General features: G+C 54.7%; 1 protein-coding gene across 2 annotated transcripts in view; it reads right to left on the minus strand.

The window, feature by feature from the left end:
* Positions 1–12,955, minus strand: part of DCHS1 (dachsous cadherin-related 1) — a 35,397-nt gene that overhangs the window by 8,625 nt on the left and 13,817 nt on the right. For both annotated transcript variants that reach the window (XM_027577997.2, XM_027577996.2), the window contains 11 exons: positions 10,912–12,822; positions 5,014–5,202; positions 4,685–4,916; positions 4,309–4,545; positions 2,940–3,965; positions 2,527–2,720; positions 2,217–2,313; positions 1,972–2,129; positions 921–1,785; positions 587–826; positions 372–497 (listed from right to left, as the gene is read on the minus strand). In XM_027577997.2, coding sequence (XP_027433798.2) covers positions 372–497; positions 587–826; positions 921–1,785; positions 1,972–2,129; positions 2,217–2,313; positions 2,527–2,720; positions 2,940–3,965; positions 4,309–4,545; positions 4,685–4,916; positions 5,014–5,202; positions 10,912–12,702 — 5,155 coding nt within the window. In that variant the 5' untranslated portion in view covers positions 12,703–12,822. The remainder of the gene's footprint in view (positions 1–371; positions 498–586; positions 827–920; positions 1,786–1,971; positions 2,130–2,216; positions 2,314–2,526; positions 2,721–2,939; positions 3,966–4,308; positions 4,546–4,684; positions 4,917–5,013; positions 5,203–10,911; positions 12,823–12,955) is intronic.

The following is a 12,955-nucleotide window of genomic DNA, read 5'->3' on the forward strand; positions in this document are numbered from 1 at the left end:
GTATCAAAAGGTGTGGGTTCAAGTCCCAGCTCTACCACTTCCAAGCTGTGTTAGCTTGCGTAAGTCACTTAACTTCTATGGTACTATCAACATGCTTTTCTGTTAGATGGCCACAGTATAATCTCGGGGAATCCTAAAGGACAGAGCCGTGGCATTATGTGTTTAAGAGTTTGTGTGATCACAATGGCAAGAGCCTAAAAGTCAGATCACCTTGCAATCTGCCCAACTCGTGCTTCCCAAAAAGGATCCAAAAACATAACAAGCTGTGCTATAATAGGTGGAAGCTTCTAGAGGGGAGTTTGGGGGTGCTGCTAATGTAACACTGGTGCTTACAACACCTCAAGGCTTTTGGGGGTCCTGTCAATGTGTACCTGTCAGGTTGATCTCCTCCTGCTCCTCCCGATCCAGGGCCCGAAGGGTCGTGAGAACTCCAGTGTCTGGGTCCAGGGAGAAGCTTTCACCAGAGATGCCTCCATAAGTCACTTGCCCATTGGCCCCTGAGGAGGGGCGGCACGAAGGGAGATCAGAGGGTAAATATAGCCTTTCTTGTCCCGTGACCCTCTCCACTCATCCCCTCAGGTCTTACCCAGGTCTGGGTCGGTTGCCCGCAGAGTGAGCAGAGAAGTGCCAGGCGGGCTGTTCTCACGCAAGAGGACGCTGTACTCCTGCTGCTGGAAAGCCGGTGCCTCGTCGTTGACGTCAGCGACACTGACAGTCAGGAGCTGCGTGGCTGAGCGCGGCGGGGAGCCGTGGTCTGCGGCCACCACCGTCAGTACGTGCTCAGCTCGCTGTTCCCGGTCCAGGGACCGCACCACGGACAGCGCTCCTAGGTGAGCGGTGGGGCAGGTTGGGAGGAAACCTCAACACTCTCTTCCCATCAGCGCCCTCCCTCGCCCCATCCTCCTCCGGGCTCAACTCACCGGTGCTGGAGTGTAGCCGGAAGTAGCCGTCCCCGCCCGCTGCCAAGCGATAGGACACGCGTGCGGCTTCGCCCAAGTCCGGGTCCCGGGCTACCACGTGCAGCGCCACAGGCCCGGGCGGCTGATCCTCGGGGATGCGCACACGCGAGGGCGAAGCGAAGACGGGCGCGTTGTCATTCTCATCCGTGACAAAGACGCGCGCGGAGACGCGCGCTGCGCGGCGGCGGCTGGCGTTGGCGGGCCGGTCGGAGGCTTCCACGAGCAGCAGCAGGGCGGGTGTGGTCTCCCGGTCCAGGCCTCGCGGAGCGCTGAGCGCCCCGGTGCGCGCGTCCAGGCGAAGCGCAGGCACGGGCGGCTCCTGGCGCAGCAGGCGGTAGCGCACGTCGCTGTTAGGGCCCGGGCCGTCGGCGTCCGACGCGCGGAAGGTGTACAGCGCCGCGCCAGGATCCGGGTTCTCCGGCAGCGCCAGCGCCAGCGGATCGCGCGCGAAGACCGGCGCGTGCTCGTTCTCGTCCTGCACGCGCACCTGCACGCGCAGCAGCCGCGCCCCCGCGCCTCCCGGGCCCTCAGCGCGCACAGTGAGAGCGCGCCACGCCGGGCCCGCCTCGAAGTCCAGGGGCCGCGCCAGGTACAAGCGCCCTGAGGCCGCGTCCAGCGCGAAGGTGCCCTCCGGGTCGGCGCCGCCCACCAACGTGTAGGTGAGTGCGCCCACCCCAGCTGGCTCTGGCGACGCCACCGAGCCCAACAGGGAGCCCGGCTGCAGCCCTTCGGCCGCTGTCACGGTCAACACGACGGGCACTGGAGCCGCTGGGTCTGGCTCTGAGGGATCTGGTGGGGGCTCAGCAGAGCGAACTGAGGGAAGCACCTGTTGTGGACCGAGGAGGAAGGACAGAATCAGTGGGACCCGTGTAAAAGGGGTCTGGGCTGGCCGACTGGGTAGCTGAAAGGGTAGTCAGAGTAGCCCGACTAGAGGGCATAAGGACTCTGTGAAGGTGTAGCCCATAGCGGTGGCCAAAGAGAAGTAGACAGATTTAAGGAAGGGCAGCCGTACCTGCACCAGCAGCTGGAGGCTGGAGCTCCGAGGGGGGCTGCCTTGGTCATGAGCGCTCAAAGTCAGCACGTAGTGTGGCCGCTCTGCTCGGATCAGGGGTGCTGCAGTGAGCAGCTCCCCCGAGTGAGGGTGAAGGGAGAAGAGCTCTGAGCCAGGACCTGGGAACAGGTAGAGGAAGGAGGGTGAGAGCTCGGCAGGTCATGCCATCACCACCAACTCCCTTCTCTCCACACCACCCCCCATACCAGTTAGTGTGTACAGGATGGTGCCGTTCTCCCCCTCATCTGGATCCTTGGCCTGCAGAGTCGTCACCAGTGTCCCTGGAGGCACTCGATCTGGTACCTGTGGGGACACACAGCTCACCTACAGCTGTGTCTTTCTTGTTCCTGAGTTATCTCAGGGTCAAGTTCCCCTCACTTGAATGCAGGCAGAGCCCCTTTCTTGCTCTCACACCTGTTCCAAGAGCCAGTCTCTCTTACCTATACCTACAGCTCTGTGGGGAGCCCCCACTGCCTCTCACACTTTTTCAGGGCAGGGTCCTGCCACTTCACATACCTGTATAGGGAGGCCCCCGCCAGCAGCCCCGGAAGCTTGCAGGAAGCTGGGGCTGTTGTCGTTGAGGTCGAGTACTGCGATGTGCACGGTGCCTGTGGTACTACGGGGTGGGCTCCCCCCATCCTGCACCTGCACCAGGAGCTGGTAGCTGCTCTGCCGCTCTCGGTCCAGGGTTTGGAGTGTGGTCATTTCTCCTGGGAGTGCAGGAGAGATCATGTATGGGGTAGCTAGGGATATACAGCCTGAGGCCTGCAGCTAAGAAGCTGGGGTTTAGGGAGTGTGGGAGGGAATGCCAGGGTGAAAGTCCAGGCTCAGTCCTGGTCCTCATGGCAGGGGTCTGGGGATTCTGTCTGGGTATTCACCAGTCTGAGGATGAGGCTATGAGGTCTCAGAATTTGGGCCCCAGTGCTCACCGGTCTGGGGGTGGATGCGGAAGGCCTTGCTGTCTTCTGACAGTGGTCGCAGGCTGTAGGTCAGACGTCCATTGGGTCCTGAGTCTCGGTCAGTGGCAAAGACCCGGCCCACGCTGGTCCCTGGGGGCTGGTTCTCAGCCACAGCCAGGAAGGTGGGCTCCTCAGACAAGCGGGGACTGTGGTCATTCTGGTTGAGGATGCTGACCCTCACGGTGGCTGTGCCTGTCTGCTGCCCCAGCTCAGCTTTGGACCCAGACACTGCCATTACCTTCAGTGTGTACAACTCCTGGGCCTCACGGTCCAGTGCTGCTTGCACCCACAGCCAACCACTCTGTGGTTCCAGGCCAAAGGGGTTACTTGGCCCATCTGCTGCAAGATGGTAGGTGATGGGGCCCCCATCTGGTGCTTGAGCTTGCACTTGCAGGAACTTAGTTCCAGGGGTGGTGCCTGAGGGCAGGTCCACACGGTAGGTAGGGCTGTCAAAATGAGGAGCCAGCCCACGGGTCCCCAAATCCTGTACTACCACTCGTAGTCGAAAGTGGCTGGTGCGGGGTGGGGAGCCTCCATCTCGGGCCTCCAACTCCAGCTCATGGGCTGGCCCCCCTGGGGGCCCCAGAGGTCCCATAAGCCGTACATGGCCTGTAGTGGGGTCTACAGTGAAGGCCCCACCACCCCCAGCAAGCAGGGTAAAGGTGACTCGACTGTTAACACCTGCATCAGGGTCCAGAGCCCGAAGTGTATAGATGGGGGTCCCTGGGGCAGTGTTTGGTGGCAGCAACACTGTGTCTTCAGGTGCAGGGAAGGCAGGGGAGTTGTCATTCACATCATCCAGCAGCACACGCACCCGAGCTACAGCAAAAGCCGGGGGCACTCCACTGCCTGCCCGCACCTCCAGCTCCAGCACTGGTCCCAGCAGCTCCCGGTCCAGAGGGCGAAGTGTTTGTAACAGCCCTGAGGCCCCATCTAAGGAGAAGAGTCCTCGGGGATCCCCGCCTGATAGGGCAAGGGTCACAGACCCCAAGCGACCTAGGGGAAGGAGAGAGGAATCAAGAAAGAGATGGGGGCACCTATTGAGTTGGGGCCTAGACTCTGATCTCAAGGAGGGCTAAGCACCATCCACACCTGTGTCTTTCAAACTATTAAGGAGAGGGGCAGGTGGTGGCAGAGACACTGGGTAGCACTACGGTGATACTTTATGTGCCTGGGGATGAAGCAGAGTGCCTGCACTGTGCCCAGGGGTGTGTTGGGGATTTGAAACTGCATGTTTTGTACTGGGGCTACCTATGGTGTGATACCCTAGGGTTCTTTGAGATGGGTTATGTTGGGGTGGCCGGGTAGAGCACCAAATGGGTATAATAATAAATGATACCTGGTGGATTGTGTGCCCGGACTATGCCCACACTGGTGCCTGGTGCCACATCCTCTGGTACAGAAAAGACATACTGTAGTTGCTCAAATACTGGTGGCACAGGGGCTCCAGGCACAATGCTGACGTTGACTCGGGCACTGGGCTCTGCCTGCAGGCCACCTCCATCCTGAGCCCCAATCTCCAGCTGCACCACAGAGTTGGCCCGTCTGGCCAAGGGCCAGGCTACTGTCAACAGCCCTGGGAGAAGGGATAGAAGCAGAGATGTATAAGGAAACAGCATAGAGGTAGAAAGGTTATGGGAAGGGGGGCAGTACTTCATTTAAGTAGGTGGGAAGAGGGGTCTGGGGACAAGCCCTGAGAATGGGAGGATCCTCACCTGAGTGCTCATCCAAGGCAAAGAGTGGGGGGTTATTGCCAGCCAGGATGTGGTAGGAGAGTCGCCCGTGAGGCCCCTGATCAGGGTCATGGGCACGCACCCTCAGTACAGCTGTGCCTGGTGTACTGTGCACACTCAGACTGGCAGCATACTCCCGTGGATAAAACTGCGGTGGGTTGTCATTCTCGTCTGACACAAACACCTTCACATATACCATGGACTTGAGGCCTCCCTAGGGAGACAGGCAGCCATAAGACAGATGGGCGTTGTGTGGCTCTGGTGAATGCCCTATCCCAACACCCCAGCCGGCCCACGGTCTGCCCACTCACCCCATCCACAGCCGTCACTGTGAAGTCGAAGCTTGAGGGTCCCTGATCTCGGTCCAGGGTCCGGGTTGTGCACACATCACCACTGTGGGCATCGATGCGGAACGGGGGAGACCCTGAGGTGCCAAGTCCAGCACCCAAGGAATAGGAGAGGAGGCCAAATGGACCACTGTCTGCATCTGTGGCTGTCACCTAGGGAGAGGCTGGGGTGAGTGATGCCCCATCGTTTTGACAGAAGAGCCAGAGCTAAGTGGCAGTTAGGAGGGGCAGGCCCTGGGCCAGCTGGGTGCCAGAGTCTCTGGATGGTGGACACTGAGAGGGGACCAGTAGGAGGTGGGCCAAAACCCAAACTCACCACCTCAGACCTCACCACCTGGTTTAGGTTCCTGTGAGCTTCTGGTCACAACATTTTTGTCAGCTGGTCAATAGGTCAATACATAAACCTTGTTTTATGTGTGTTTCTGTTTAAAGACATCTAATGTAATATATATTGTTGATTCATTAACATTGAATCCACAGCCGATGGCACTATAAATCGTATCTGAATGAAGCTTATCTAACACATATATTGTCTTCATAAGGCACATCACAGCCCTCCTGTGCTTAGGAACACTAGGCAGCATTTTAGTACTACACTTAGGGACCATATTAAAGAGCAAAATCACCAAACAAAAGGGACAAAAATGTGAAAAACGTGGCACTAAATAGACTGCAGAAAGGACCCTTGTTTACAGTATGAGCTGAAACATGAAGGCAGAGCATTGCCTGGAATGTGCACATCAGTCCACTTGAATTTTTCATCATTCTGCACATGTCCTGGAATGACTGCAAAAGCTCCATGAGTATTGATTCGGGGGTTACAAATACATTTTAGAGAGTTGGCAAATTTACAAATACAGAATCCGCACATGATGAGGACCACCTGCACTGACAGAGGAGCGTGCTTGGGGCTGTGACTGCAAATTCCAGGTGGGCCACAGGTGGGGTTAGTGACCATCACCAAGTCTCATAATCACTCTGAGCAGAGAACTAGATGACCAATGGAATTACTGGTACTGATGTTCTAGCCCTGCTTTTTCCTGAGTCTGGCCATTCCGGAGCTGGGTCTGATTGATTTTGGGATCTAATCACTGGAGTGATCAGGGTCTGCTCTGTGAATTTATGGATGTGGCTCATGCACCTGTGGCGTTCCTTGCCTCTCAAGCCAACCTCACTGGAAGTGAGAGAGGGAGAATGGCAAGTCTATGGGATGTCAAGGTCATTAAGTCCAGGGGGCTCCTCAAAACTAAGAAGTAGGGGAAGGATTTCCTGGTTAATTCTTGGGTATCCCCCAGACTGGCTCAGGAAAAGCTGAACTATCGGACACCAGTGTCAGGAGCCTCTGAACATTTCAGAACCAGAGCAGAGGAGACATCATTCCGAAAGCTTCTGAGTCTAGGGCATGGCCAGGCACACAGCAGTTACTCTGTGTATTTGTTGAATAAGTGGATATTCTGATTACCCTGACAACAAAACCTTCCTTCAAACTACATTTTACACGTTGGGTGCACATTAGGCCCCTGACAGTGTGTTAGCTGGTGTTGACTGCTGTAGATTGTGACAAAGTACTCTCTGTGGATACAGGGGTCCTAGGGTCATGTCATGCTGTGAGAGGAGGCTGGAGAGTTCCCTCTTCTTAGCCAGAAAATGTTCCTCAGAGAGAAGGCTAGCCAAGGACTTCTAATTGTTGCCCAGGCCCTTGACAGAAGTGATTTGTGGCACTGTTTACCCTCCAGAGAGACACTAAGACCCTGCCATGGCTGAACCCTGGAAACAGATCCTGCTCCAACTCTTTACTATGGCTGTGGGCCCAGATATCCCAGGAGACAAACATCCCCCCACATCAATCCAGGCAGGCTGCAGCACAGCTGCGGCACCATCTCCAGAAGCTGTTAAAGACCTTTGCCCTCTGACTTGCTGCAGGAAGAAAGCAATAAATAGTGGTCAGGGGAAGTTGTCAGGAAGTGACCCCAAAAGGCGTAGGGGCCACTGACTGGAAATGACCAAGGCAGAAGTGAATTTCCCGCCCTGTGCAGCTCCTGCTAGAGGTTCCACTGCAAATGCACAGTCTCCCTTTCCAGCAGGCTCTCAGCCCTGCTGTCCAGGCCAACCTTGGTCAGCTCCCTCTCCCACTCATCTCTCTCCTTTTGTCCCCACCCACCCCTAGCTCTCATCGAATGCACTATTTCAGGGAGAAAATAAAGACCCTTATCTGTGAATTTTCTAAAGTTCCTACCAGGCCACAAATTTACTGCATCCACCCCGTCCCGACCTCCTTCCCAGGTGTCTCCTGCTTCTCCCACTGCCAAACCCCTCCACGGATTCCTCCGCCTCCCTTTCCCCTGCCTGTTCTTATACACTGTTGCTCCCTGGAATCTCTCCTTGGCCTCGTTCACTCTGCATGCTCCCTCTGGACCACTGAGGGATCCACTTCCGTGGCTTTGACCACTGTCTGCACTTTGACCTAGACCACTCCTCTGAGCTCCAAACCTGTACATCCAGATGCCTGCTCAACATCTCCAATTGGATGTCCCACAGGCACCTTAAATCCAACCTGTCCAAAACTAAACTCATGATCATTCCAACCCCCTCTAATGACTCTTCCATCCACACAGTTGCTCAAGCCAGAAATCTGTTCTTCCCTTTTCCTCTCCCGGTATATCAATCAACTGGAGACTAAGTAAATCCTCACTATCTCTCCTATTTGTCTATTCCTCTCCATCACCATTATCACTGTCCTGATTTAGGCCTGAATCGTCTCTCCCCTGGACTATTGTGATTCCTTTCTCATAGGTGTCTGACCCTCCAATCTGTCCTCTACCCCAGGATTTCTGATCCTTGGTAGGACTGACAGTTTGGACCAGATAATTCTTTGTTGTGGTGCTGTCATGTGCATTATGGGATGTTTGACAGCATCCCTGGCCCCTGTGCACTAGATGCCAGTAGCATCCCACCAGTTGTGACTATCAGAAGTCTCTAGACATTGCCTAATGTCCCCTCCAGAGGGCAAAATCACTCCCAGTCATGAACCACTACTGACTACCAAAAGCATCTTTTGAGAAAGCAAATATGATCATATTACCCTTCTACTAGAAAATCTTTAACGTTCTCTAAAGAGAAGTGCTCAAACGCCTTGGCTTGGCTTGACTCCTCACTGTGTGACCTACCTGCACATCTCACCTCCCACTCTCCCACTGCACACCTTGAACTCCAGAGACAGACACTGAGCCACTTACAGCCCTGCACAAATCAGGCTCTCCCACTGCTCTGTGCCTGGAGCCCCCCTACCCACCCTCTGGCCCCCTCACAAACTCCTGCTCAGCCTGTGAGTCTCAGCTTAAGGGTCACCTCTTTGGGGATGGCTATCTGTACCTCACATAAGTCCCCATTATTGAAGTTTTTTTTATTGCAGTACAACTATTTTTTTGTACAAGAATCTCCCCTCTAGACTATAAACTCCATGAAGCAGGGGGTAATGACTCATTCATTACTGTATTCTTTGTCCCTAAGACAATGACTAGCACTTGGTAGATACTTGATAAATGTATACTGAATGAATCCAATATTAAGACTTCTAACAGGTATGAACACCACAGTGGGCATTTTTACTCCTACTTCCCTATAGTTACTAAGAGTAAAAACTCCAGGAAACCCCCTGGAGAGTTACTCTCTTTCTTCAAGCACTAGTGAGGAAGAAATTTGGAAGCCATCACCCATTGGTCCTGGGCCAAGAGGGAGAGTAAACACATGGGAGAGTGGGTGGGAGCTGGACAGCAGCAGGCAGGCAAATACCCTAGCCAGAAGGCAAGGCGTCAACTGGGCCCAGGCACTGCCTAAAGTCTAGGCCAACGGACAGCCCCTGAAAAGATGCTCAGGGGTCTGGTGGACTTCTGAGATGTAAAGACCTTAAGCACTAGTCTCCTAAAAGGCCTCCCTACCTCCTGTTTTCTGTCCTGCATCCATACTCCATGATGCAGCCAAAGCAATCTTCCCAAAAGACATACCAGATTTGCCCAGAGCCCCTCATTGAGCCCACTGTGATTTTTTTTAATTATCTTTTTTTAAAAAAAGATTTATTTATTTGACAGAGAAGAGAGAGAGAGCGGGCACAAGCAGGGGAGTGGGAGAGAGAAGCAGGCTCCCCGCGGAGTAGGGAGCCCAATGTGGAGCTTGATCCCAGGACCCTGGATCATGACCAGAGCCGACGACAGACGCTTAACTGACTGAGCCACCCAGGCACCCCAGCCCCCTGTGATTTTTAAGACAAAGCAGTGGTTCACAACTGGGAGTGATTTTGTCCTCTGGAGGGGATATTAGGCAATGTCTAGACCAGCTTGTAAATCTGGTCCGTTTCTACTATTTTGTCTCAGCTCTCTGCAGTTCTTAGCAGCACAGTTCAGGCCAATCTGAACAATGCAGTCACCTGAACACATCATGGGGTTCTGCAGCTCTGTCTGAAGGCCTGGAATCCCCATCCATATACTCTATATAATCCATTTGGCAAAGTCTCATTGGTTCTTCAAAGGTGCCCTCCTCCAGACTCCCACAGCACCTCATGTGCCATCCGATGCAGCACTAGTTACTGGTGTGTCTCCCTGTCTAGACTGGGACCTGCCTGGGAACAAGACCGTGTCCTTTCTTTGTTCCCTGGGACGGGCACAGTGCCAAGCTCATAGTGGGTAAGTTAATTCTTGAATATATCACTTACCCATCCTTCACCCTTAAAGCAAGTTAGCTTCCCCAAAAAACAATCTGTAGAAAGGAGGGAGGGATGAATAGGTAGAGCACAGAGGATTTTTAGGATGGTGAAACTACTCTGTATAATACCATAATGCATGTCATTATATATATCCATTATACATTTGTCCAAACCTATACAATGTACAACATCAGGAGTGAACCCTAATGTAAACTATTTTTGGGGGTTTGGGGTGATTATGTGTCAATGTAGTTTCATCAGCTGAAACAAATGAACCACTCTGGTGGGGATGCTGATAATGTGGGAGGGGCGTACATGAATGGGGACAGGGGATATATGGGAAATCTTTGTCCTCAACTCAATTTTGCTGTGAATCTAAAACTTTTCAAAAAACATAGCCTTTAAAAAACAAAAAACAAAAATGAGTCAATCTGATCATGCCCTTTTCTGGCTCAAAGAAGTTCAGTGACCTCCTTTGCCTTCCAAGTAAAGACCTAACCCCCTTAAAGCTTGGTGTCCAAGAACTTCTGTAATCTGACCTCAGCCTGACTCTTCAATTTCATGCCCCCTCTGTCTCCTCCAGGCACTCTGTGGCTCCCAGAGTCTGTCCAGGGCTCCCACCTCCTCCTCAGAGAGGCCTTCCTGCTCTGGACATGGCATCTCACTAATAGTTCTTATTATCTCTCATCCTTGTACCTGAGCACAAATGTCTCATCAAGGCTCAGCTCCATGGAGGGAGATGGGGGTTTCTTCTAGCAGAGCCGAGCAATGGATGAAGGCTCCGTAAATGCTGGCATCTCTCTTGGAGAGCAGGAGCCACATGGGTGCAGAGAATCTCCATCTCTGCCTTTCAGAACAGCTTTGAGATTCTGTAGAGTCTCTCTCCCTCCTTGACACCACAGGACACTTTTTCCTCTAGATCCAATCTTAATTCCCTCAACTGCCTTACCTGGCCCACCTCTTGCACCCTGCTTTCTCATCTTGTCATGAGCCCTCACCCTCTGTACAGACTTTGGAGCTCATGGGATAGGATCAAACCCTCTGACATAAGTCACCATAAACAGATACACCTGCAAGGCTTGGTTTCTGTTCTGAAGTCCCCTGTGACCCTTTAATTCACTCCTGCCCACAGCAGCATCCTGCTGTGTGCAGGACTTACCCACCTGCAGGAAGCAGGTTCCAGGCTGGGTGCCCTCAGGCAGTGAGGCATTGTAGAAAGTTCTCTGGAACTGGGGCTCATTATCATTCACATCTTGCAGGGCCACACTGACTGTGGCAGACGAGGCAAGAGGAGGCAAGCCCCCATCTGTGGCCACCACAATCAGCTGTGGCTGAGGTTCCAATTCATAGTCCAGCGAGGCAGCCGTGGTAATGATGCCTGAAGTGGGGTCGATGGAGAACCAGCGGGTGTGGGCACCAGGGGCCAGGCTATAGGTGACCTGACCATTACTGCCCTGGTCAGGATCCCGGGCCATCACTCGCACCACGAAGCTGCCAGGCAGTGCAACTTCAGGAAGGGGCTCAGGTCTGTAGAGCTGACGGTCAAAGGTAGGCGCATTGTCATTGACATCAGTGACATGTAGCACAAAGGTAGCCTCAGCCCGCAGTGGGGGTGAGCCTGAGTCTGTGGCAGTAACCCGCAAGTTATAAGCATCCCGCTCCTCCCGATCCAGCTGCCGAGCCACGCACACCAAGTAAATGACACTGTCCTGAGTGCTGAGGGCAAAATGGCCCTCTCCACCCTCTAGGGAAACGTTGACATGAGCAAAGTCACCATCATCTGGGTCTGACACAGAGATGCGAGCAACAAGCTGTCCAGGTGGGGCAGCCTCGGACACTCGCGGGGAGCCATCTGCACTCAGGAAGATGACAGTCATGGAGGGCTGATTGTCGTTGGCATCTCGCACGTTCACAGTCACAAAGGCTGAGCCCAGCTCAGGGTGAGCCCCACCGTCCCGCGCCTGCACCACCAGTTCATGGACCCGCCGTTGCTCAAAGTCCAGTGGCCGCTCCAGCCGCAGCAGTCCTGTGTGTGCGTCAATGGAGAAGGGCCCATCACCCTCACTCTGCCTCCGGTTGATCTCATAGGTCACAGCTCCATTGGCACCAGCATCGGCATCAGATGCATACACCTGCAAGACAGGACTGCCAGGGGCCAGGCTCTCAGACACCACAGCGTGATAGCGGCTCTGATTGAAAGCTGGGGCATGGTCATTGATGTCCAGCAATGTCACATCCAGCAGGGCCTGGGCCCTCCGCGGGGGTGAACCACCATCGTAGGCCTCCAGTTGCAGCATGTAGTGTGAGCGGTTCTCTCGGTCCAGCTCCCCAGTAACTACCAGTTCTGGCACGGGAGCCCCATCTGGACCAGGACGTGTCTCCAGCTGGAAGGTCTCTCCAGCCCCATCACCAGACAGCGCATAGCCCTGGGTTCCTAGGCGGCCAGCATCTGCGTCACGAGCAGGCTCCAACGGGTAGCGGGTACCGAGAGCTGTATGCTCGGGAATCTGCAGGGCAGCCCGAGCCTGTGGGAAAGCCGGAGCATGGTCATTGATGTCAGCCACTCGCACAGTCACTTCTACGGTGGCACCATCAGGAGTGACTGCAGTGAATCGGTAGCGATCTCGCCGCTCACGGTCCAAGACGCGGGCTGTACGGACAATTCCGCTGTGCTCATCGATGGCCAGGTCTGTGCCCACCCCACTGCCCTCTTGGGCGGAGATGAAGTACATGGGAGGCGCTGCCGTGCCTGGAGGGAGCCCTGCACTGATGTCCCCAATCAGGGTGCCTGCTGGCTGCTCCTCATCAATCTGTAGGTCCAAGCTCCCGGCCTGACCCCAGGCACCTGACACCCCAGCCCCTAGCAGTAGCAGCAGCAGCAGCGGTAGCAGGGGGAGGGGCCTGCAGCTCTGCATGCCAGTGCAGGAAGGCGCAATGCCTGCCTCCTTCTGCATGACAGGGGCAGTCCAGTTATGACTTGGGTTCCAGCTCCGGCCCAGGCTCCAGGCCCAGCTTGATCTCAGGCTTTGGATCAGGTCCAGCTTGGGCCCTGGCTCCAGCTCAGTCTCCCTGACCTGGGAGAAAAGCAGAAGGAAAAATGTCATGATGGTGGTGGGCGGGGGGAGGGGAGTGGAATCAATGGTCCAGGGAGACTGGAATCTAAGCCACAGTAAGACTCCAGCATGTTCAGCCCCTCCATAGGGCATT

Source organism: Zalophus californianus, chromosome 11 (assembly GCF_009762305.2).
Source record: "Zalophus californianus isolate mZalCal1 chromosome 11, mZalCal1.pri.v2, whole genome shotgun sequence".
Lineage (NCBI taxonomy): Eukaryota > Metazoa > Chordata > Mammalia > Carnivora > Otariidae > Zalophus > Zalophus californianus.